The 27,710-nt window shown below is 32.4% G+C and overlaps 1 protein-coding gene across 1 annotated transcript; it reads right to left on the bottom strand.

The window, feature by feature from the left end:
• Positions 1-518: 518 nt before the first annotated feature.
• On the bottom strand, positions 519-22,793 carry LOC148607256 (uncharacterized). The gene is made up of 18 exons (XM_088545255.1): positions 22,695-22,793; positions 21,109-21,246; positions 20,817-20,879; positions 18,931-18,963; positions 18,080-18,261; positions 16,524-16,683; positions 15,852-15,933; positions 14,976-15,061; positions 13,214-13,378; positions 12,125-12,206; positions 10,204-10,358; positions 9,500-9,662; positions 8,756-8,836; positions 8,215-8,363; positions 6,756-6,861; positions 5,445-5,547; positions 3,849-3,981; positions 519-1,721 (listed from the first exon to the last, which is right to left on the bottom strand). The coding sequence occupies exons 2-18, from the start codon at positions 21,225-21,227 to the stop codon at positions 1,598-1,600; spliced, it is 1,986 nt and encodes a 661-aa protein (XP_088401381.1). The 5' UTR covers positions 21,228-21,246; positions 22,695-22,793; the 3' UTR covers positions 519-1,597.
• Between the last annotated feature and the right edge of the window lie 4,917 nt (positions 22,794-27,710).

Here is a 27,710-nt window from a genome sequence, read left to right as displayed (position 1 = left end):
AAAAAATGATTAGCTCCAACCCCATCATATATGATGATGGTTGATAATTTTTCACAAAATGATACTGAAAATCTACATTTTCACCTTTTCTGTTAACTGACAACATGGAAGAAAATTATTCACACTTGTAAACAATTTTCTTACACTTTAGAAGGAAATGATTAAGTACAAATTTTCAGTTTTATTTTGACAACTTTTGATCAACATACACACATATCATGCACTCAACATTGCATACATCAACGTGTTTCTCGAACTACATAGAGGGTGGCCTGTATATGTTCACACTTAATGACGCAAAAATAACACTTATCTCTTTCAATGTTTAATCTATAATAATATGTAAAGGTCAGGTTTCATTAAAAAAAATGTAGTTTTCAGAGTTTCTGCAAATCCTTCCTAAAATTTTGACTAATCAGCTAACCTGGAAAATGAGCAAAACTCAAGGATATACAGAAAATCACTAAGATTTTTCATGAAACCTGTCTCAGTACTGATATCACAGAAATTCAGACTAATTTAAAATTATAATTTATTCAATTTCTAAACTTGCAAATCTATAGCCATTATAATGTCTGAAATACAATCACAGATCTGATCAATATCAAATCTTGCATTTAAAATTCCTATTTTGGAATATTTCCTGAATTAAACATAACATTTATTAAATTAACATTTCACACACAGTTGCAATAAAGATGGAAATAACAAACTTCCACAGGGGTTGAAAATTCCTAAAGTCCGACGCCTGGGACTACAAAAATTACACCTCAGACTTGCCGTTTTTCAATGAAATAAGTCCGTCGGGCATGGCAAATCTAAAAAAATAAAAACTCTTTTTTTGAAAGATTTTGTTGTCATTACTTGGACCATGTATCTCGATCTATTCCCTGACCTATAAATAGTTTTAACTTTATTTTTAGAATGGGTATTCACTAGATCGATCATTCTCAAGTCTGAATCACACCTGCGCTTGATCAGACGCATTTTTTGACATACTACAAATTTAAATATATGAATCAAACGCTGAACGCTAACGAGTTCTTTTGAGGAAAATATTGTTGCTCAAGTACAATTTCAAAGTTAGAAAAATGCAGAAACGGAAAGCTGATGACAAGGCATCAAACCTGGAGACGAAATCAATTAACACCGTGTCTTCTTCCCTGCTAACATAGAATTATACATAAGAATATCAGATAACAAAATTGCATTTATATCAATTGGGACTTGACACAACATTGTTCGGGCTTAGTGTACAAAAGATGAAAAAGTCCAGGGCTCGGGTCTTCCCAAAAAAATTTTCAACCCCTGTTCCATACACAGAAGCTTCTTAGTACTTCAAACTGTTACCATGTTCAAACACTTGAAGAAAATCTCTACCATTCTATAATCTTAAAATAAAATATTTAGTTTCACTTTTTCATTTTAAAGTATGTCAACTTAATAATATTCTGCACAGTGTATGCTGTATTTGGAAAGTTGTAAAAGCTTTTGCTACTTTACCTAAAGGAAACTATACATTTTTCACTATTTGTGGCAGGTTGTTAATTAATGAAGAACAGTACCGCCATCAGTTTTGTCAATTTATTGCCAAACTTTATTTTTTGAACATCATTTGTCTAAGTTTCGTGGTAAGTATTGTCCATTTCTCTTTCCAGCTCTGAAAGCTGTTTCCTTCAACTTTTACCCATGGTACCAAGTATTGGGCAGGCTGGTTCCACCTGTAATTAAAAAGTAAAAAAAAAATATACAGATACAATGACACCTTACAATAACAAAAAATCCTAGTTAAAACAAAGAATTATGTTCTTATAGCAACTTAATCATTTTTTTTCACGACACAGTCGGTACTAAGTTCAAGTTTTCATCACTTGACACCCATAAAGCTTAACAATGGCAATGAAACCGATGCAACTTACAACCTTCCATTTCATTGGTCAAAAGTTGTATTAGTTTGCAATGACATCATGTGACGTCCATGTTAATTAACCATGCCAACCTAACCAATGTAGCCTATAAACTTGCATTGGATTGGACAACTGTCATAGCAACCGTGAAATTTAAGGCTCCACTGGGGACATAGATGTACAGAATATTTTTGATCAATTTTACATATTGAATAATCTTTTATAAATTGAAAAACTGGAAATAGTTTACTTGTTGGACCAATAAAATAATTGAAATATGAAACTTATTACAGTGACCACAAAGTTCACCAATAAAATCTTAATCAGATTTGGTGTTAACAAAGCAAGAATATGCATCGGCTATCTTTTAAAAATAGCAGTACTTGTTATTACTGCCTGGTGTTTTCTACCTCAGGCTACTGCCTCGATTTTTATCTTATTTGGTAAGCCTTAACTTGACATGTTGAAAAAAAATCAATAGCAGAATTAAAGAATTTAAGAAGGAAATTTGGGAAAACTAAATATCACTGAGATGGGAGCCATCTCTGTGGTCCCGCTGTCAATAACATGTGGTAAATAAGCTGATATGAAGCATTATTTAAAGTTATTAAATAGTCTTGTTATGTGTGATTTTATTCTAAGATGTTTAGTGAAAACTGATAAATACCCTGAACCAATTTGACTGATGTATGATACTCCACGTCCATTTTTGGGGTATTATTACACATTGACGTAACTATAAAATAGTAACGGTTCTCATGAAATAGAGCAGACACAATTTGTTAAGAATGGACGGATGGACACTACAACCGACACACCACGGACCTTTCACCAGGAAGTTGTACAAACATTATGACATACCCTCTGATGTTGGTTAATATACATGTCAAGTATAAACTTTAAAATCATAACGGTTCTCAAGATATAAAGTGGACACGATCTTTACCACAGGACATGGGGTTGTCAACTGAAACCAAAGTTTTTGACCTTGACCCTTCACCTAGGAAGTTGTACGTACATAATGACACACCCTCTGGTGTTGGTTAATATACTTGTCAAATATAAACTTTGAAATCATAACGGTTCTCAAGATATAGAGTGGACACAATCTTTACCACAGGACATGGGGTTGTCAACTGAAACCAAAGTTTTTTTACCCCCAACTTTGACCTAGGAAGTTGTACATACATTATGACAGACCCTCTGGTGTTGGTCAATATACATGTTAAGTATAAAGTATAAAATCATAACGGTCATCTAGATATAGAGCGGACACAAATTTGTTACGGACGGACAGACTGATCACTATAGGGCATCCCTATTTCAGCTCTAATTCATATACAAAAAAATTGCTGCAAATGTCTTTTAAACACTTTTTGGTTTTAAGTAGCAGTCTTAGTAAGAATCATGCAAATTCTGTAATTTGTGATATGCCTGAAAAATGGCTACATCTCTTATGAACAAGGGTTATATGAAAAGCCATATGTTAATTTCCATATACTATAACATTTTAAACAAGATCTCAAAAATAAAAATATGTAGGCTTTCTCCAACCATGAATCACACTTTGCATGATTCGTAGATGGAGTGCTTCATAAATCACTTACAAAATAAATAGGAAAGTATTTAGGTTTTCATTGTTCTTCATAATACTGATCTGGTATTCTTTATTATCTTAGGTGAAAATTGTTAGGTTTTAAAAATGCACAATAACCACACGATGGTCCTATCTAACATTTTTTAAAGTATCGTCAATGTGATTTTACATTGCTGACAACAAATGGAAGCTGGCAAACAATAGATGGAAAAATATCAAAAGCATTCCTAAAATTCAATTGTCATTAGGAAGGATTTAAGGACTCAAGTTTAAAAAAATTTTACAGTGTGGCAAAATTTTAATTTTTATGTACACATTAAGAATTTTCAGTACTAAAATTTTACCAGTCATTAATGGTATCTTTGACCTGGACACAGTCAGCCAGTGCCTTCCCAGTAGAGTTGATTCTCTTGTTTAACATAGGAATCATCTCGTCTATTAACTTCAGATCATGTTCATGTACACTCTTGCACAAATCTGAAATGAAACCAAAGTACTGTCTGCAGAGGCTCCATAAAGAATTGAGAAACTAAAAAAACCCAAAAATTGTAGTGAACTTAGTTAGAATGATATAAGTCGTTGTCAGAATCTTCAGCATTCAAACGACATTTACTGAACAGTTTATTTGATGAAAGACAAAATAGGAAAAATCGCAACATTTATGGCCACCATGAAAAACATATGAAAAATATATGTTTCTGACTAATTAATTAATAAAAAATGAGTCAATAAAAATATGGGAATTATATGTCTACACTCAGATTTCATACATGAAAATAATATTGTTTTCTTTTGATGTTTGAAAATATATGATATCCTGTATTTTCAAGTACCAGTCCACATAAAATTCATACACTGCCAATAGTAAAGTGATTCATGGTGTAGAAAAACCCACCAAACAAACAATGCTTTTTCAGTCTACTTGTGCTATACTTTCACATAAAAACAACTTTTCCTGCATTCAAATCTGCACTTTTAAGAAAATCATACATTTATCTCCCAATGAAATCAACCAAATAAAGCCAAATCAAGAACGATAACTCTTCCAAAGTGCAAATTTCATGTACAATCTATATCATTTTTATCTCAAAAGTGCAACAACCTAATGAAAAACAAAGACTGGTCATGTGATCAGTAACTGTTTCTGAACAAGAAATTGAGACTGAATTCGGTGGGTTTTTAACATGCATAAATCAACTTCTGTCTGATTTTTATAAAGACTGCTACTTAAATGCACAAAAACATGCATTGATAATAAACACAGGGATGATCTTACGAGATCTACAAACAAAGCGGAAATCAGCAAAATCTGCAGTAAATATACAGTAAAATCCAGATTTAAAATTGAAAATTTCCGCTAAAAAGCAGAAAAAAGATCATCCCTATGCATGTTTTCACTTGTTTTAAAACATATGTTGCAATTTTACCTGTGAACTGCTAACTATCCAAGTCATGATCAACTGTGTAAAACTAAGCACTAAAATCGTCAATGTTTTATACTCATAAAATGTTTTTTAAGTGTTTGTTTACATATTAGTAAAGGCATATCTCTTCCATACAATTTTGATGCAATTTGATAACCTTTCAAGTGTGTAAATCCATGCAATATAATATGGCATCAAATGGGACATCAAATGACACCCTCCTATGTTGCAAATACTTTTTTGGGATTAAAAACAACTTAAAATGTCCAGAACTTCTGCGTAAATAATCTGATCAAACAGACGTTAAAACCTGACCTGTAATCATGATACTCATTACATATATAAAAGATCCTTCAATACCTTCTAAAGTTATCATATAAAGCCATCACGGGACAGATGGAAAGACACGCCAGGTTTCGGAGGGTATCACAATACCTCTCCACTCATGTGGCGTCGTATAAAAATCAGTTTTTTTATTGTTCCTTTACATACATTTAGGTTATATTTTCTCCTTACCTTCTAATTGACTGGATGATTCTACACTGGTTGACCAATCATGTGTCGTCGTCAATCCTTCATATTTCATTTTCAGGCAATGCAGCAGTATACATTCTGGAGCCTGAAGATTTAAATCCAATATTCATATTAAACAGCAACAATAAAAACAAACTTTCAGCATCAGCCTTGCAATGTAATGATAAAGAAGTAATACAGATAGTAGAATGGAAAAATTGGCAGACACACAGGTTATTGAATGTGTCAGATTTCTTTAGAGTTTGGCAATCCAATCATTTCCAAATTGAAGAAGTGGCAGATACTGATTTTAATGTATTATACTTTTCTATAAGTTGAATTGCTGATTTTTTACCAAAAGTGACGAAAAAAACCTAGACAAATCGAATTTGCCAGATAAGGCTGATAACTTGCTGAAAAAATATTGACTTATGGTCCAAAAAATACAGTAGCTTGATACTACTGTCCTGTCTGTTTCTATTTTTAGAAGAAATGGGTTTATACTAGAACTAGTTTTACAATTAGAATAGAAATGGGTTATATAATCAAATTCAACTGATGATGTGATAAAACCATCCAATTACATCAGAGAAAAAAACCCATCCAATTATATCAGAGAAAAAACCATCCAATTATATCAGAGAAAAAAACCCATCCAATTACATCACAGAAAAAACCATCCAATTATATCAGAGAAAAAACCATCCAATAATATCAGAGAAAAAAACCCATCCAATTACATCAGAGAAAAAACCATCCAATTATATCAGAGAAAAAAACCCATCCAATTACATCACAGAAAAAACCATCCAATTATATCAGAGAAAAAAACCTATCCAATTACATCAGAGAAAAAAACATCCAATTACATTAGAGAAAAAACCATCCAATTACATCAGAGAAAAAAAAAAGAACATATGTACTTTACAATACTTATATTGCAACTGTTTTATATGAGCAGTCAAGATGCACTGACCATATATTTACAAGTGATATACACTCACTAATTGAATATAACTATCTGTTGTGATGTCACAAACATGACATTGTTTTGAAGTTGAAAGGATGTCACCCCTTTGAATAAAAAAACATTGTTTTTCTTGCTTAAAATGTCATTTTTTGTTTCAAACTTTGTTGCAGTATAATAGAAAAAATAAGAGAGGATGGATTTGACTACAACTTTAATATACAAATTCGGCTTGAAATGGTGAGAATACTCAGCACAGCCTCGCATTTTCCCATGGTTCTAAGCCTCATCCATATATCAATTTTATGTCAAGTCAGTGGACTGTTATTGTCTATGTAATACTATACCATGTGAGGTGGGAACTGAATAGAATCAAGAACTTGTTGTAACTGTTGGTGAGCAGGACTAGACAATACATTGATGGAGATCTCTGACTGGGGTGTTTTTAAAGAACTGAAAGAGAAATAGAAAGGTACAACAATTACATTGATAAAATTTTATCATCACTTAGCAGGATATGGTACATTTATATGATTCATGATGAGTGAAGTTGAATATCGCAAAATACCGGTACTAATATTTATTTAATTTAATTTGATATTTAATGTCATAACAAACAAGTCTTGGTGAGTTATAGAACCACTTTCTCTATGAATCTTCAGGAATATTTGGCTGCTTGACATTTAGCAACTGTGATACTGATAGTGGAAATTTCAGCCATGTTCCATCTATGACATCACCAGTTGTTACAGAAGAATAACATAAAAAATGTCACATGGTCATCTTCGACTAACGACGTTGTGCTGACAATACATCCGAATCATACAGCAACCAATCAAAATGGCTAATTGCTAATTTTTTATATCAGCGGTTCATATCACATCATCTCATGTCATGTTATTGCAAAATATCTAGTTGTCCAAGAAGTAGATAAAACAATCACATCATAGAGAATTATAAAACTTAAACATAACAAAAATTTATCTACTTATTAACCATAAATTACATCAAAAGGGAAAAATAAAAATATTTAAACTGTGAGTGATATCCCTGCCTGCAATATTATCTAAAACCTTTAAAATGGGATTATCTCCCTTTTCAATTGTCTATCAACAATTCATTGCTCCATGCACATCTACCAATGCTTATGAAATTCCACAAAACCCATTGGTAGGTTTAGGAGGAGTTATGCTTTCAAAATTTAGAACTTGTAAGAAGTTAGGTTTTAATTTTTCTCTTTACAGGTGATTGACAATAGACATTTTACTTCCAAGTTCATGCACTTCTATATATTAATTACTGGATATCAAGAAATTTTTTAGTATCACACAGCAGCCTGAGATAGAAAATATCTGGCAAAAAGAACAATGGAAGAAATGTAAGGTTACTGATAAATACAAAATAATGGCAGTTTTGAGGTTGAGACAGAAAATATCACAGTGTGCCTGTTAGGGCAAGATCTGATGTTTTGTCGAGACATTCAAACTGATGTTATTCTGTTTATCACCAAAGTCACCATCGATTTGACATAACACTGTCACTGGAAATTGCCTATATCACAATATTTCAGTATCACAACAGCAGCCTGAGACAGTAAGTATCAGGCAGTAAAAACAATGGAAAAACAAAGTTGCTGATTAACACTGCTGTTTGGCATTTATAAACAATTTACATTCACTGTTTCCTTCATTGTATCAAACATTTTTTTCAGTTTTCCCAAATTAATTTTTTTTACTTTCTCACCTGTAAAAAATTTAAATGTTATAAAATTCTACTTGTATAAACTTCTACTTCAATAAACAATACCTTTCATTCCAAACAACATATAGTAGATTTGTAAAGCTTAAGGCAGTAAATTTATCAATCTCGTTCACGACACAGCCATGAAGGTCACTTGTTAATGTTTTGGTTTCAGTAAAATGTGTAGACAATGACTTTTCTATATATCTTTCAATCTAAAATAAACAAAAATGAAATGCTTCACTGGGTGCAGCTTGTTATGACCACAACGGTCCAACTCTGAACAGTTGGGGTAAGTATGGACAAACAATTCAAGATCAATACAGCTCTAAATTATTTGTGATTGTATAAAAAAAACACGTTAAACAAGAAATTGCATATGTACAAACAGCAATCGAGATAAAAACTTCAGCTCTTGTCCAGTCATTTAAATGGGACAGTTTTTGTTTTAATGAGCCATTCTTGAGAAACTACGTAACATAATTGAAGATCGTTACACAGTAGAAATGTCTATTCTTCAGGTTTTATTTTACATGTAAAATATTGACATTTATCACACTTAGAAAATTCAATAAATCATCGCTATCTGCACAATAAATTAATTTACCTCCTTCCTCTGGTCTTCAAGTCTACGCTTGGCATTGTGATTCTGTCTGGCTAGCACTTGTATCAAATTCTGTTTTCTTTCCTGAAATTTACTATACATTAAAAATCATAGAAAGTGACAGGCTATTACTATGACATTTAACTGATAATCAGAGCCCAATTACAAATCACTCTACATGGTCAATGTTTTGTTCCAGAAGCACAAACCATAATTCGGAGAAAAAAAATTACATAAATATTCCAGGTCTGCAAGTAAAATTTTTACAAGCCCATTAGCCTCAGGCTTTGGACTACTGGTTAATCAATAAAACATATGCATGTCCACTAAATGATGCTTTTTTGCCCATCCATGACCTTTTACCTCAACTCTTCAATTTTAAATGATCTGATAGGTTGAAATCAATATGGGCCATGATTTTAAGAATACCTCAATATATTGTTTGCATGTTGTATATGTGTTACCTGTTGCTTTTCTTCATGCTGCACATGCTGCACATTTATCTTTTTATAAAATTACTTAAAGAGATAAAAAATCTAGAAATCATTTAAGTTCTTAAAAAACCTAAAACTTCACTATTGAAAAGAAAACTGAGAGCAAGTAATGACAAAAAAAAAGAATTTCAATTGGAGCATGGCATGTATCAATACAAGTAAACATCTTTTACTAAACTCTGTCATGCAATTAAAACGAAATTATGAAAAATACATAAAAATATTAAAAAGGAACTTTGAACATGAATCTTACAGCAATCTGTTTAAAGTCCTGAATCCTTTGGAACTTTGCTGACAAAATCTCCTTTTCTTTCATAGATTTAGAAATGAGTTCTCTTAAATGGTTTGCTTCTGTATTCAAACTAGATAATATAGCTTTTCTTCCTGCTAAATCCATGTCACATTCTACTAGCTCTCTAAAAAGATATGTCTAAGGGCTATTCCAGAATTAATTGTGAGGGGGATGGGAAACACCTCTATTAAAATTTGATTGGTAGATGTTGTTTAACATAATTAGCCTTAAAAATGAAAATAATCAATTAAAATTGTATGCATGGTGGGATCCAATAAAAAGTGACTCCAGACTCCCTACATTTACGTCTGGAATTGCCCTTAAATCATTTGATTAAATACACATCACTGAAAATAATTCCTTCCTTTGTGGTCATATAAAAACATATTTCAGATAATATTTGTCTGAGCAATTAATTATATCAGGAGTTACTGTTCAAATTTCCGAAAGTAAGTGGCGCACTCTACCAATAATTTAATGCATAATTTGGTTAATTAGATGGTAAAATTCTGATAAAACAAACATAAATTGCTGCCTACAGGCTATCTTGAAAACACTGAGCAAATGGGCAAGAATGCTTTATTAGCCATTTTTTCACCTGAGAAACAACATGCTTTACCAAGTCTTTCTCGGTAGTACAACAACAGAAACGTGACATTACTTACTTTGCTAATATTAAATCTTTGTGATTTTTGAAGACAAACTGTAATTTTCTATCTATCTCCTCCTTTAGTTCAGCAAACTGGTGTTCTAGTTTCCATGTATTGTTGTTGTATTTCTCTGTTTCTACAAATCTCTTAATTTGGCTGACTTGGTTTTCCTTCATAAAGAAAACAACACAAATGTGATAAGTCTCCAATTTTTGGCAGGAGACTTCCAATGTTTTATGAAAAACTCAAAAACCTACCCATTTCATTTCAACGTCAAAGCGGAAGATTTAGACATAGTCATGAATATTTCTCCCATCTTTTATTGAATTTTCAGCTTAAAATCATAATAAATTAATTCAAATCTAAGAAAAAATGTCTTCAGAAGAAAAACACTGCGTATCTCCCACCTTGAGAAAATTTTGAGGAGGAGGAGGTCTCCCACTCTAGAATTTTTAAAGGTTAACACCTAACACAACACATTGTGAAAATATATGTACCGGTACAGATCATCCATATAACTGTAAAATAACTCCTAACCTATTAAGTAGCACTCCAGCTAAGGATCGTGCAAAATGTGATTCATGGGTAAAAAGCCTACATATTTTTATTTTTGATATTTTGTTTGAAATGTCATAGTAAACAGAAATTAACATGTGGTTTTTCATATAATCTGTGCTCTTAGGAGATAAAAATTATATAGAATACACTGTAGATTTCAAAATTAAGGGAGATAACTCTGTAAACAACGCTAAAATACAATAGAATCTACTGGATTTTCAATGTTGATTATCCCCTAAGAGGTGGCAGATTTGAAAGAATAATTACACATTTCATAGTATAGACCCATAAAACAACTTAATTACAAAAATAAAAATATGTAGACTTCTGGGGTGTATCACATTTTTCAGATTTTGCATGATTCTTACAAAGACAGCTACTTAATTTGCCAGCCCACAATATTAATATGCTACTTAGGCAGAGGACAAAAGGTAAGAAATCTACTTGTAAAAAAATTATGAACTTTGGTGGGCAGATATATTGTTTTTGCCCTTTCTGTCTGTCCCACTTTTTAAGCACATCTACTTGGAATTATGGCACCAAATTTCATGACTGTTGATTGTAAAGGTTAGGACTAACCTGGAAGCCTAGGTAATATTTTCATTCCACAAGTTTCTCTCAAATATAACCCAGGGTCACCAGTGACGTCTTCTGTATTTTGATTGGCTGAGCAAATATGACGTTATTTTATTTACTTCTTTATGTTCTAATATTCAAATTTGAAGAAAAATACGTTAAAATATTTTGCATGTTACTTATATCATTTTTCGATACATATGCACCATTATAAAGTTAATTTGGATAATCTCATCTTTGTTTTCATTTAATTACATATGCGGCAATTTACTCATATACTGTGCATATCCATCACAGGTGACCTGAGTTGCTTATGATATTGACCAGGGAACCAGATTAAGGTTAGGACATTCATTTTAGGCACAACAATCTCAATTCTAAAGCAACTGTCAAACAATCAGTAAAAATTGAAATAAAAAATCTTAAAAATAACATCTGCACAAACAAACAAAAATTTGAGGCCTTGTTGTTATTCAATGAAATTCAATGTAGCAATTAATGTTGCAAAAAATGAATGTTAACTGACTATTATATATGTTTATCTCCATAATATTATATAGGTAGCAATGATAGATCAAATATTTCCCATGTAAAAAATTTTAATATTTCACAATGTGATATAAATTCGGTACTTCCTCCCGCCAAAACATCACAACATGAATATCAATATGCTGATTACAAAATTTAATATCCACATACATGTTAAATCTTGGCATTTTTTCAACACTTGTGATCATTATTTTGGATAGTCATTCTTCCCAGTAAATCATCCTATTACGATTATGTTTTATTGAGAATTTACCTCAAGTAATTGATGAACACTCTGTAGCAAATTAGGTGGGTTTGACTCATCTTTCAATTGACCAGTCCTCTCATATTTGAATCTAAAACAAAGAAGTTTACATAGTACATGTACATTCAAAATTCACATTGAAAAAGCACATACACATAAATCAGCTGTGTTAATGCATGTATGATAGGTTGTCTCCCAATTTTATCATGTAGAGTCCCACTACTCTGGAACTAACAAGACCAATTAATGTCTTAATGTCATCGTCAATGTTTTTTTTTCTTTCACTTTTTTTCTCGCATATACCGCTGTGACATCTATGGCAACACCACCTGCACAAAGTCCAGCACCCTAGACCACTTGGCCAGCTAGCCTAGCTGGTCTAGGGTGCTGGACTTTGTGCAGGTGGTGTTGCCATAGATGTCAAAGCGGTACAAGTTCGAGTCCTGCAGAGGGAACCAAAAATAGCATCGCAAATTTGACAGTTCTAACATCGTTGGGAATTTTTCAGACCTTTCTATACGTTTACATATTTTCCCTGTATCAATTTGATCTGATGGAGCAGTGTAGCGAATAGAGCCGTCACATTCTGAGACGTTGTATATATATACATGTGTATCCCTACACATGACTAAAGCAACCAAGACCTGCTTTCCCTGTCACTTATGCAGACAAAAAATAGTAAATAAAATACATGCTAGTAAAAATTATACTAATTCCTCAAAAGATAAACGACATCGGTATTCCAATAGTACATTTGTATCAAAAGATGGCCATACAAAAAAAAAATAGGGCATTTATGGAGCATTATGTGATACCCAACCACATAATGGTTAAAAAAAGGGGGATGGCAAAATGTTCAAAAATAGTCTAACTTGAAAACAACATTTTGGATTTTGCTGAAAATTGACCTCAACCTTTATTTTATGGTATTAAACAACAGCAAAGTTGAAAAAAAAGCCATTGATCCTTCCAACACAATCATATTGAAACGAACAGAGAGAGGGATGGACATGCAAATTTTCCAAGGAATCATACAACACCTTGCCACTATGTGTGATGGGGTATAAAAAGAGTAATAAATTGCTTGTGTGGCCTAACCTAAGTTTTTCAGCATCTCTTCTGATGTCTACTTTCGATGTCATTTCTCTCAGTGTAAAAGCTGATTCCTGTGTGTTTGTAACTAGAGAATTCAGGATCTGTGTAACACTGAACTCACTCAGAACTTCCTCTACAGATTTCCAAAGAACGTCTTTCTTTGATTGACTAAACAAAAAATGGAAATAAAAGGTAAAATTCAACTTTATTCCATGTTAAAATATCATATTCATATTAATGTTCTGTTACAAGAAGGGGTTAATATTCTTGGGTATTTTAGTGAGAAAAAGGAGGAGAACTAAGGGCTTTTATTGGCCAAAAATACAACTGAAAATTAACCCAAAAGTGTTATATATGTTTTGAGAGACTTGAATCCTTAACAACTCAACTATTAAGAATTTCTAGAAATAATGGCATTACCAGGACATAAGAATTTCTTAAATTTGCTAATTTTGTACTTTCTGAGCTACCATTTCTTGTCAAATTTCTGGCAAAGAAATAGTGTCTATGCCAGAGAAACAACTTCATATTTAGTGAATACATTAATTATTACATAGGTTATCATATGTGAGAATATAAATGTTTCTTTGTTATGAACATATGTTTCAGGATGTAAATATGTCTAAAAACCACAAAATTAACTATTCTCAGGGGATTTTTTGTTAAATGATACAGCTGTGGCATCATTTTGAGGTCGTTGCAATTAATAATTAAAGCCATAAAAGATTAATTTTCCTTCTATTAATGTTATTACAACATAGTTAAACTTTTTGGGCCATAATCATGGCTTAATGTCCCTTCACCTTTAAGTTATTACTGGATATTCAGAATTCCAGGATTTACATTTTCTACCATTCAGGTCAAGAGAAAGTTTGATGTGAGAGGTTATTCGTTATTTGGCAAGTAGAAAGCATATATTTCTGAATGAATTTCTTAAGTGTAGGAACCAGACATTTATTAATGTTATTATAAGCTAATTTTTCATTTGGAGATTTCCTGTGAAGCCTTAAATTTTCAAAATCCTAAAACACTAAACAACTTAAAGAGATTACAATAGTGAAGAATAGTAATGTTTTGATTTTTTGTTTTGTATGTATTACAAATATAGCCATGTTTACATCACCCTGATAAAACATGTTTACCATAGCTGAATTCAAGCTCTGAACAGCATTTGACATTCTAAAAACCTTCTAGACACTGCAGCCAGTTCATTTAGAAACTACAAGAATCTCGCAAGTTTTGGAAAAAGTGAATGATTTTATGTGACATTATCCGATTGTTAAACAATGTATGATTTGAATAACACCCAAGAATTTTGAAAGGCCTATTATCAGCCATTAATATACTATCAAAAGAGGGAACGAACGTCTGCGACTGTTTGGAGCTTGAGTTGAACCCACTAAAAAACAGTGTTTGGACTAGTGAGTACCAGGTATTTACTGTTTTCAACAATAAAAAATAGAGTAATTTTATGTCTTCTTGAATGTGACTCCTCTCCTTAATACATAATATTTCCCCTTTCTTGGCACTTCAGTACTTTTGCTTATCTTTGACTAGCTATCTATACATAATTCTAAAAAGGACCAGAATGTTGATAAATATATACATCAAATTGAGATTCACAAGACTGTCAAATGTATAAAACAACTAAGTTGAACAAATTCTGTGGCAATCAATATAAATTCTATTCAAAGAAGCTGGATTTAGGTGATTTAAATGGTAAGTTTCTATCTAAATCCATGCAATGGGAACTGTCAGAGCATACAAAACTGTCTTATCTGTGCCAAACTCTCCCTGAAGCATTTTCTGTAGAAATGATCCTACAGCTTCACAGGTCTCTCTGACTCGTTTCTGTAAAAAGAAAAAGGTATAGTTGAGGAAACTTAAAAAAAACTTGGACTGAGATATTATTCTTCCCAAATGCCTACAAAAGGAATAAAATTTAATCCAATGAAAGTTAACAATACAATTTGTTTTTAAAAATAAAACCATCATGGAATCTACAGTGTGAACAATTACACAAGCAAAATAAATATACATGTCATGTATAATGTGGTGACGAAAACATGATCAATAAATTCATCTCAATCTTGTACATGTATTACAAAATCTTCCAGGGAAGAAAAAAATGAAGAATAAACAAGAAATATGTGAGTGATGGCTCACTAGTTATACCCCTAACTTTCAATCACGATATAAGGAAAATAAACAAAGTCCTTGGTAACCCGGAAATTGTTGTTGATTTTTCCTGGAAATGGATCCCACCATATGGCAACAGTGTTAGAAACTTCATTTTTGGTCAACATAGACCCTTCATAATTTTATGTAGACTGCACTGTACATTTCAAAGCAACTTGAGCAAATTTCATTATAGACCTGCTTGATTTTACATAGACTCGGTCCATAGGTCTACTGCTAATTTCTTTTATTGTAACAAAGGGGAAGAACTCAGTGCATCATTAACTTCTTGGTAAATCCACAACTACAAATAATGTCCTTACTACACACACAGTTTCATGATATTTGGTGCAGTAGTTTCCGAAATGCTGGCTTATGGAAGTGTGATGGATAAACACACTGCAGACGGAAAAAACAATATGCCACTCCACCAAACTAGGGGGTGCTTAATACATGTATTTACCCCTTGTCTAGTTTCCAGACCAGAACCATAATGATCCTCATCTGTTGAACTTCTCTTCCTACTGTAATAGTCAGATCCTTTTCTGAAAAAAAATATTAGCATTTTCAAGATTGAAATGATATTTGAACAAACTTCATGCCCCAGTACATTCTAAGGGTAGCATTTTCAAATTGATATGATATATCTAACATTCATAACTGTGTCTACCTTTAACAGTTTGCCAGCCTGCCCTGGCATTTTTATTTTTCTGCCATTGTTACAATTCTAGTGTATTGAAGAGACATCTAACATTCATATAAGTACATTTCCTTAAATTGATTAGTTCATCATCTTGCCCTGATATTTTCTTTGTATACCCCTCATAATGTTTGTACCAGTGTAAATATCCATTACCTTGTTATTTTCTAACATTCATACAAGTACCTTGCCTTATTGATCACTTCGTCAGTGTTACATTTTGAGTGTAACCCTATCTAGTACTTTGTTATTTTCTAACATTCATACAAGTACCTTGCCTTATTAATCAGTTTGTCAGTGTTACATTTAGAGTGTAACCCTATCTAGTACTTTGTTATTTTCTAACATTCACACAATGTCTTATTGATTAGTTTATTAGTGTTACATTTTAAGTGTAACCCTATCCAGTACTTTATTATTTTCCCACATACATACTTTGCCTTATTCACCAATTTGTCAGCCTGTCCTGATATTTTCTTTGTGTATTCCTCATAATGTTTAACTGTATCATTTATCTGATTGGAGTAACATTGTACTAAAGCTCTCTGTCTCTTTAGGTTGCTGATCTGACTACATTCTGACTGGTAAGATGACTCTTCAATACAAAAAATTATTTTCCCTAACTTGATATAAAAAGCTCACAAAATATAAGTCTAATGAAGTATCAATAATTACATAAAATAACTAACTTTCATATACAGTCAAACCTCAGTAGCTCGAACTCCAAGGGACCATTGAAATGTGTTCAAGTTATCGGGAGTTCGAGAGATTGAAGTTCGTATATTTCCGGATTTCTTTTGTTTCCGGTCCGAGTTCGACTTCATCGTTAGAAATTGCTTACTTCCTCCGAAGTTGTGTTAGTTCGTGGACCTTTTTCATTCGCTTTCGGAAGATTATGTTGATTTGTGGACATTAAAAATGCTGTGTTTTCTTTTAAAAACATCCAGAGTGCGGGTTCATTGGTCAATAATTTGTTTTCATCCGATTTTCTTTCATGGTTTCATCATACCGACTTCGGAACATTCCCGAATTTCAATCAGTTTTATGTTAAGATCAAAACTACCGAATTAGTGATGACTTAAATATTATCTGTAATTAACTAAAATGACACTGATTAATGATAGGGTTTCAGTTTTTCACACCTTTTATTACCCAAGCAGACAAAATGTCTGACGAGTTCGAGTTAGTGAGGGTTATCCTCAAAGATTTATTACCGAACAGACAGACTAGTCAGTTCGAGTTTTCGAGAAATCGAAGTTCCAGAAATCCAAAGTTATTTATATTGATTATATAGAAGAAAATTTTGGTACTTTGAATTGTGTTCGAGAAATCCCGGGTGTTCGAGCCATCCGAGTTCGAGCGAGTGAAGTTCGACTGTATAAGGCAAAAAATAGTGCGTGTGTTTCCTATGACACCTTTGAAAAAATAAATAGGGTAGGTATTTATGTACAGTGCTTATTGAAAAGTGTTAAAAACAAAAAAAAAAAAACAAAAAAACGTGGGTATACTATATTAACTGAAGTTTCAATTTTTACAGGTAATGACTCATGAAAACCAGTGAATGCGATAGAATTCAAATTAGAAATTATGGAAGCATGAAAGTTTATTAAAGAAAACTCACAAAAAAAAGATACTCTCTGTTCAACATGGACTCTGACCACCAAAAGTCCTTAAGTTTTATTATATTCATAGTTGCATATTTCCAACAATAACAATCTCCTATCATGCATATTGACATATGAATTAAAACATTCATATAAATTTTCTATACAATCCTGATTACAGATAGAAAGACAACTGATTCCTATATAGCCCATAACTATTGCATGAGTATATAACGAACACAGCGAAATAATTGTCCGTCCCTCATATATGCATTGTGCTTAGCAAAGAAGCAGTGACTAGAATTTTTTAAATCTTCAGTGTGACTCGGCCAGAGAATGAACAAATGACCTCCAACACCCCAGAATAATAAGAAATCCAATTTATACCTGTTTCAACAACTTCCTGCTCTAATCTTTTGTAGTCATTCTCTAGGTGGTTAATGTCTGTCAGTAGTGTAGTTATCTCCCCTGATAACTGGTTCCTCTCTTCTAAAAGGTTTTGTTTCTCTTCATCGTATTTATTACCTCCCTTGTATTTAACTTTGTATGATCTATCTGCATGTCTCTTTCTTTTATGAGTTAAGGAACATATTGTGTAATTTAAAACAAAACAAGCCTATAGTGAAAAAAAACTCTATAATTTGAAACATTGAATAGATATATCTTGGTACGGATGGGCTATTTGCAAATAATACTAGTCAAAGGAAGAAAAATTTCCTGAGCTGTCTGGCAAAGGAAATTTGATTCATGAGGTTTTTTCTTTCAATATTAAAAAGTTACTTTGAGCCATGAGACAAAAGAACTTCCAAATGGATTTTACTGGGATGGTACTCATGAGGGTAGAAAAGGCATATCAATTTTACAAATGCCACTGCTAAAGCGGAAATGGCATTTTTTTTGTGATTATACACAGACAGCTGTAAGAATTACTGAAATTATAAAAATACAATTAAAATATACTTGTTATCAACCAAAAATTCTTATAAAATTTAGGTTTAGAAACACTTTGCTTTAACATGTCCTTCTGACTTGAAGCCAACCAGTCTTCAATGTATCTCATATAAACTCCATCTCTGTGGAGAAGCAGTGACTACCAATTTTAAACTTTTTGGAATGCCTTGGCCAGGAATTATACCCACATCTCCATACACTTAAGACATGCATGCTATCTAGAGACCACTCCGGTGATCAAATCACACTATAATGTATCATTTCATGCAAACAATTGGTAAGGATACAATGCCAAGTTTCCTTTCACTTTCTTTACAGTCCTACAATATACAAATTTAAAGTTAGACCAAAATAAAAAAATATCCTAGATTCTCATCCCCTCCCAACCCATTTTTTTCACCCTATCTGAAAAAATTTATAATGATTTTTTCCCCTAATTTAAGTCAGTTTCTTTCAAATTGACAGCATTTTTCCCTTAAGTTGATAAAAAATAAAAAATAGAATTTCCCTTTCCCACCCCTAAAAAAATGCTGGATGAGAATCTAGGATTTTTTTTATGATGGCCTCGTACTAAATAAAAATACATAAGACAAATTAGTAAAGGCCAAATTAATTCTGGTGCTCATTTAATCTAAGAAGATATTATTTACATTATACAGTGGATTCCGCTTAATTGCATAGCCTATTTGCCAGTAAAAATTATGCAAATAACCGGGCTATTCTTATAACCGAAATTACGATTTTACCGGAAGTGTGAGTTCAGGTCAGACGACGATACTGTGAATCAACCAGGGATATCACTGTTCAACATTTCTGATCTGGTATTTAATTGTTACAGACCTTCTCAATGTATTGTTCTTTTATCAATAAATAATAATATATATAGTGTTTGTCTTGTTTATTGACCTTCTTTACGTTGTGTGTATTTATAAGTAAAACCATGTGTTTCTCATCTATAAATAGTCAAGTAATTTCCTGACTTTTCTATGAAAGAAAATCCCATATTTCATATTTCAGCCAGGATTCAGTGTAATATTCATCAAAGTTTGCAGTTTGTGGGCTTTTGAAATGGTCTGTGTGTTTTTATTCCTCTGTTCAATCACCATTGTACACTGATAGTTGTGTATTATACCTGTCATTGACCTTGATATATTCCTATGAAGTGTGGATAGTATGGGGCACCTTAGGGTAGTTGAATTTCATTAGACATTGTACTGAATGAATGATGACTTTTAATTTTCAGTTGATATTTATGCCTAGTAACCCAAGCTCACAAAAAACTGTTCAGCTCATTAAAGAAAATTAAATTTACATTGATAATCATTTGTAGTTGGAAGAATTTAAATAGGGACAAAAAAATACCCCAAGCTGAACCCCAAGCCGCATCATAAGATGATGTTTGGCATGTTGTCAAAAGTCATTGTTCACCTAGGTGCTTGTTTATTTTAATGTAATTAGAAATCATTTAAATTGTCTTTTATGTCCATTATGTTTTTAATCCATTATTAACACCTCCTGATTGATGATAAATATAGTTTTTACAACAATAAATATGATTGACATATTTATGACCCAAAGGCTTAAAATAGAATTTGGGGAACCCTGTCTTTACCTGGATGAGGCAAAATTCTCTATGCAATAAACCGAAATGCACCTGCAAGGCCTATGCAAATAAGCGATTTTTTCCCTAATAGAATAATAGGAAATGGTTTTGTGCAGGAGAAAATTATGCTAATAACCGAAATATGCAATAAAGCGATATGCGATTAAGTGGAGTCGACTGTAGTATTTTGTATTTAATAAAACATGTTGTTTTTTTATGAGACTAACTTTCACTAAGGGTAAATTTCCTGCTTTTTATTATTAAACTAATGCAAGTCCATGGCAATGACAGCATGGCTAATCCTAATAGTGGTGGTTAGCAAAAAAACATTTCCTTACTCATTTTCTAAAATCTAAAATCATATTCAAAATGTTTATACTTGGTTTTTAACTTCATAATGTGATAATTCTGTAGGATGATTTTTGATTTATGTATTCTTAATTTCTTCTAAATTGTATTTTAGGTTTAAGCTATTCTCTTAGTATTTACCATTGATTTTACCTACAAATGTATCCAGAGGACAATTGTGTGAAGTCCATAAAATGTTATTTAGTAAGCCTTAATACTTACTGGGCAGACCGGACTCTAGACAACACAAACTTCCAAAAATCTGCTGAAGGACCTCTAAATATTCTGAAAATAAAAAAAAAAAAAAAATATTAAAACATCTACAAAAATTTGTAATATGCACAATAAAATAGAAAATAAAAATGACAGATTTCATGAATTGAAGAGAGTGTCGTTATATCACCTAATGATTGGCATTACTCTTAAAACAAAATAAAAAATTGCTTCTTCCTCAAAATAATTGAAAATTTCTTTTTCAAATTTATGTTTCATAAGTAAGTAACAGAAATATTACTGTTTAAACTGGTTGGCGTTTGGCAATGGTGTATGAACATGTCGTCCTTGAGGGTGGAAATGCATTTCCTTTATTGCCCAAGCAGACAGCTTTGTCGCCAATTCATCTTCTGATGTCATATTTTTATCTACTAAAGTGCTAAAATTTAAAAAAAATTATATACATAGTGCGTAAGACATGTAAAAGTAACTTATTTTTTAGCAATTTGTATACTTCTGTACCCTATACATGTACATATGTATGAATAAGAAAAAATGATTATATAGAATATTTTATTTCATGTAATCATATGTAAGCGTCCTTACACCGTCATGACATTGTTTTTGTTTCCTTATTTCAAATGTGCACCAGCCCATGGGTTGGGAAAAATAGGTAGCATGTTGACATTTTAGGGAAAATTGCTCATATGAAAAACAATCAAGATAAGATGAACTACTAAAATTTACAAGACATTTCTTTAATACCATGATTTTTTGTAATTTTATTGTTACTTATTTTACACAAGTTATCAAACAGATTTGAGTGAAGTAAGGGACTTTATTTTTGTGTCAATCTGAAAAAAAAATTAAATTATTTTAATTTCTAAATCATTTTGATTGACATCACACAATATGATTCTTAAATTTGCCACTTCTACAGTATCTTTACAGCCAGGTTTTGTGATTGAGGTGCGTGAATTTTTAACTAATCAAAACACTTGTTGCATTTGCGTTCTTAATATTGGTATAAACATGTATTACATGTACAATGTATGTCCTGTAAGGAAAAGGAAGAGATATATTCATTTATAACAGCAGAGTTTTTTTCCAGGATTTTGAAAGCTTAAGTCACTTTTGAGTGAGAAAATGAGGACCATTTTGATGGTATATTTATTTTAAGTATTTGCATCTGACATAAAAAGATATTTCAGCATTGTCTGTTACTTACAGCACTGTGACATTAAATAAAACTTATATGTACAATGCCTATGAATAAAATATAAAGCACATTATTTTTATTAATATTGAAAAAAGCTGTTTTCTGCATGGCCACTCTTTGTAGAAACACAAAAATACACCTTACACAATGTAGATTTATATAAATATTTTCAGATAAGTATTTCCTGTGTTGCCTCATGAGATTCTATTTTTACTTTTACTGTTTTAGCACAATTTCAACTCTACACCGAGTTAATGATAATTTTATGTCATTATTTCTCCATTACATTTAGTATTGTTCTCTGACAGGTTCATTGACAGCATAAATGATATACACGTATTCAAGATCATTAATATTGCCAACTTGCAACTGCAAAATGTGACCAAATTACCCACATAGGCACATTTGGACCAAGAATTTTTCAGGTTCTGACTGTTCCTTGCAACTTTTTCGTTGGTAAATGTACGAGGTTCAAAATGGTTTTGTAGAAAGATATTTCAATTTCCTTAAAGTCTGTATAAGTTTTAGGTGTTTCAGACTGGGTGTCATGATCTTATCTGTTCCATCATGCAACAAGCAACGAATCATCGATGACATTTCATGTTAAAGGTGTACCCTTGTAAGAGAAGTTATTGTAATACATACGTGAGTTAATATTTCATACTTACAAAACCCAATGAAATTGCTGTTCGACAGAAATCGAGACAATTAACAAAGACGATAACTTCAAAAATTGAAAACAATACCCGCCAATCAAAGGGAAACAACTCGTCGTCATTCTAATAGACAAAGTAAAATTCGGAGACATCCCTTTTCCGAATATTTTTTTTTCATTTGCCAGACAAGCTGCTAGCTTGGGCCGTTGGATGCCAGAGCTTGTCCCATAAAAAAACGTGGTATTTTGAGCACCAATTTTGGTGCGTGGTTCGAGTCAACAATTTATTTCTATATAGGCTTTTGAAAGATAAAACTGGGTACTAACGGAATATGAGAATCATTTGTAACGATTAGTAGCTATAGAAATATCAGTGCAAATTTCAATAATGTATTTCTTAGACAAATGTATAATGAAATGTTTGAAAAGACACAGGTGAATTTAACAGAACCTTAAAATTCAATGTGAACCACAGGTACTTCGGTTCGGGATTTTTTTTTTTTTTTTGGTTGAAGAGAAAAAGATACTACATCATGTGTTATAACTGTAAATATAGCGCTTATACTATCCATATGAAGTTCTCTGATATATGAGGGTAGACTGGTATATAGGACAGAGTCCCCATGTATCAGAAGACTTCACATGGAAAGCAATATTTGCTGTTATAACACATGATATCGTAATTTTTTTCTCTTTAAGTTTAACCCCCCTATCCCCCCAAAAAATAAAATAAAATAAAAAATAAACGTACAAGTAGATCGTTATGGTGTATCCATCAGCACCATGAAAACTGTTTTATTCATCGGGTCGTAGTTTTCCTTTCCTCGTTTGTCTACCGGGACTTGACTTTTTATGAGCAACTCGGTGGGTGTTTCTAGAAAAGCAGAGGACGCTTACCCTACCGGTGCACCTGGTCCATGCTCCCAGTTTTTAGTGGAGTCCGAGTTGCTCATGTACTTTTGTTACTTTGTATGTATTTTAGTTACTTTATGTTCTTTGTTGTGTATGTCTGTTTTCCATGTCTGGTCTTTGTCCCTGGATTAAATTCTTTTGATTACCGCTATAACCTTTGTTCCCTTTATTACTCTTTCGTAAAGTTGGGTAAATAGTTTTCCTTTACCATCGAGTTCTAAGTGTAGGTCAATATATGTACAGGAAAGGAATAAATACTCAGCTGATCAGAGTTATTGATGATGATTAAATTTTGGAAATTTGGTAGCAGCATTCTTGAATATAACTTCTCCAAATATTTTACCACATGCATTGTATGCAACTATAGTGAAAAAACCTGTTTACAACTCCAATCTCCACATTATGTACATGCTTACGTTGAGTCCATTTGAGAAAATGAAGAATTATAGTGAATGAAGGTTGTGCATTTGATTCAGTGAACTCTGGATCCAAAACAGGAAAAAAACATATACTCGAATTCTTGAAAATTCAGCATAGTATAAGCTCACATAGATATACGGGTACTGCTTTCATTTTAAAACATGCACACCCCGTCAAAATATACCAGAGTAATCCCACCCCAAGCCCTGGGTTAAGTCAACCAGCACAATTTGGTCAATCTGCATGGGGTCTAAATGTGTTTATTAAAAGTACACATAATCGACAAAAAAAAAACATTTAAGCAAAATGTAGAAAGACAATTCAGAGGCATCAGCAAGTACAAAATGTAAAAAAACTAGAAACAGCTAGACAATCTACATACACACTGCACTGGGCAAAAAAACTGGGAGTGACATCAGGCTCACGGGAAAGGGTAAGCGTGTCCTGCTCCACCAGCGGCACCCATCACACTGAAAGTTGTGTATAATCGTATAATCCGGTATTAATGCATCAATTTCGGTAGTTTGTTGATACGGGTAAATGTACAATGTAGATGACGACCGTGTAAAATTGTGCTGAATATACCCTAATCTAACAAGTTTATTTGACAGTATACTCGCACTCTAAAAAGAAAGTTTATGCATGTACAAATCACGTCTACGATAGTAACGGATCAATTCAGAAATGCAGCCCGGGGTGACTGAGGGAATATGCCACTTAGGCCAATGAAACTTATATTTCTGTTTTCTGTTACCCTACCTTCACTATTTGTGTGCCTAAACCAAACATTTTATATTCGTTTTGGCTCAGGTATCGTTAAAGTCTAGATTGTTTATTTCCGCCTATCAACCCAATGTTTAATGTTTTTGAAAAAATAAAAATTGATTACATACCTTCCCTATTTTTCTTGCTTAGGTAGCATGAAACAAGTCTATTGTTTTGCCTAAGAAAGGGGAGTTTTTAGTTGGAAAGGTTTTAGTCAAAATAATCACGTTTGTAATGAAGTTTAGATTTTATCAATGTGTATAGGTTTAAGCCTAGGTCTGAAGCAGAACAAGGTATACGCCAGTTGTCTTTTTAATTTGAAGTTCATTAGGGTAGACTAACTGTATAAGCAATCCTTAAATTTTGGATTATTCAGATATAATGCGTCATCTATGTTACGGAAACAGAAATTGAAGGCCTGGGCTAACCGATTCTCTTTTTTTAGAGGCTCCTGTGAAAGAAAACTAGGTTCATACGAATGTCGAAACAGATCGACCGAGAGTGTCCCGATATAATTTGTTCCCATAGGTATTCCAATTGTCTGTTGGAACATGCATTCGCCTGTCTTCCTACTTTGACAAAAGTATTAATTGTCGACCAGTAATTTCAACACTTGAGTGAGTATTGTAAGAATAAAACGGCATGATTTTTTTCTTCAGAAAATAAGCCCTTTTCTACCTATTACTAGATATGCACATTTAATAAATCCCCGTTTTGTATAAAACATTGGTGTATGAGATCAGACAGAACTGCGTGATTTTACAGTTTTTCATGTTAAGTAGTAGAGTCGTAAGGAGTTTTGAAAGGGTTTATTTGTCCACTTGGCAGACACAGTTATACACTTAGCGTTGTAAAGGTAGTAGTGAAGTTTTGGCGCCTAATTAATAGATTCATCACCTGAAGAAATACCAATTGTAAAGGATGTTAAAACAGACACTTTATTGTCAATTATATTATTACTAATCCTTAGTACATTTATATTCTGAAGACAGAGACAAGACAAAAAAAAATTAAATTAAATAAACAACTGAAATTTTTTTTATAAAACGTGCAGATAAAAGAAACTAGGAATGTACACACAACCCGAACTCCATTATACTAGTAAATGAGAGTTTGGACCAGATGCACCGGTAAGGTAAGCGTCCCTGCTTTTCTAGAAATACCTATAGAGTTACTCGTTTATAAAATCCAGATAAATCAGACAAACGAAAGAGGAATACTACGACATTGTGAACAAATCTGCTCACACAGTGATGGCAAATATATACATATATATAGTAATGAGTTCTTAAATTTTACCTTTCGATAAACTTTTGACTTAAGGGATGACTTTAGTCTTGTGGCAACATAACCATTTCCCAATGTTTCTATGTAAAAGTAAATTAGACATCTTTTAGTGTATGTGTCATTTATGTCAAGTATTTTGGGACAGATTGATGAAAAAATCACCGAACGATTGATAATTCAATGATAGTACGTCATTCATGTAGCGGAAACTGAAGTAAAAGGACCTACCTAGCCAAGTGCCAACGATAAGGACAGACGCGGACCCAAAGACCTACACACACTCCAAAGGATTGAAAACTGCATGGAATTTACATTTTAACATATTATCCAAAAAAATCTTTTTACGTCCCCCCAACCTGAAATCATGGATCTGCCCTGTAGAAGAGTAATAAGGGAACCAAGGTTATAGCGGTAATCAAAAGAATGTAATCCAGGGACAAAGACCAGACATGGAAAACAGACATACACAACAAAAACATAAAGTAACTAAAATCATACATACAAAGTAACAAAAGCAAATGAGCAACTCGGACTCCATTAAAAACTGGGAGCATGGACCAGGTGCACCGGTAGGTCAAGTCCGGGTAGACAAACAAGGAAAGGAAAACTACGACCCGTTGAATAAATCAGTTTTCATGGTGCAGATGGATATACCATAACGATCCACGAGTTCATGATGACGACCATAAAACTTCTGTAGTGATGACTTCAAAGATGAAATAACGTAACTAGCAGGATTCTCTTTAAGCAATATAGAAGTCTTTAAAATTTATAGAAGTCTTTTAAATAGTATATGCTGAAATTGTACAAGTCTTTAAAATTGTACATGCTGAAATTATAGAAGTCTAAAATAGTACATGCTGAAATTATATGTTAAACACAACTAAACAGCTGACAAAAAATACATTCATTATTTCGTCCAGTAATTATCAAAGTAAGTGAATAAAATTCAAAAGATCACCAATGATGAAAATAGCTCTGGCTTAGCCGCACAACACTGTCCGTCCCTTACTGTGTAATATGTTACTCGTAATGTATATTGAACAGAACCAACATCATATTTGTAACCGGTAGCCCTTGATGACCTCTGTATTGTAGTGATGTAAGTTCCCTGCTACTTTTCACAGATCATGAGTAGCCTGAACTACTACTAATGAGAAACTATATTTCTTGCGCTGTTATTTCCTGTTAATAAATAATAAGTTTTATTTATTTTTTATATCTTATATTGCTCACATTCTTACTAATTTTCTTGTGTATTGTGTATTTTTCACAGGTTCTTGGGGTCGGGATTTTTTTAGAGGAGAAAATACAAAATCATGTGTTATAACAGCAAAATATGGCACTTATTAATATACTATCCAAATGTAGTTTTTGATATATATATATAGGACGTCCTATATATACCAGTCGACCCCATATATCAGAAAACTTCATATGGATAGTATAAGTGCAATATGTGTTGTTATAACACATGATTTCGCATTTTTCTTCTAAACAAAAAAACAAAAACAAAAAAAAACACAAAAAACACAAAAAACAAAAACTAAAAAACAAAATAAATAACGAAAAAACAAAAACAGAAACAAAACACAAAAAACAAAAACAAAAACAAAAACAAAAAAACAAAAAAATCCCAGCCCCA

The sequence above is a fragment of the Perna viridis genome, chromosome 9 (assembly GCF_037379345.1).
Source record: "Perna viridis isolate PV_CMFRI_1.1 ecotype Kerala chromosome 9, ASM3737934v1, whole genome shotgun sequence".
Classification (NCBI taxonomy): Eukaryota; Metazoa; Mollusca; class Bivalvia; order Mytilida; family Mytilidae; genus Perna; species Perna viridis.
Note: the sequence above shows the minus strand (reverse complement) of the source record. Positions and strands in the feature narration are given on the sequence as shown.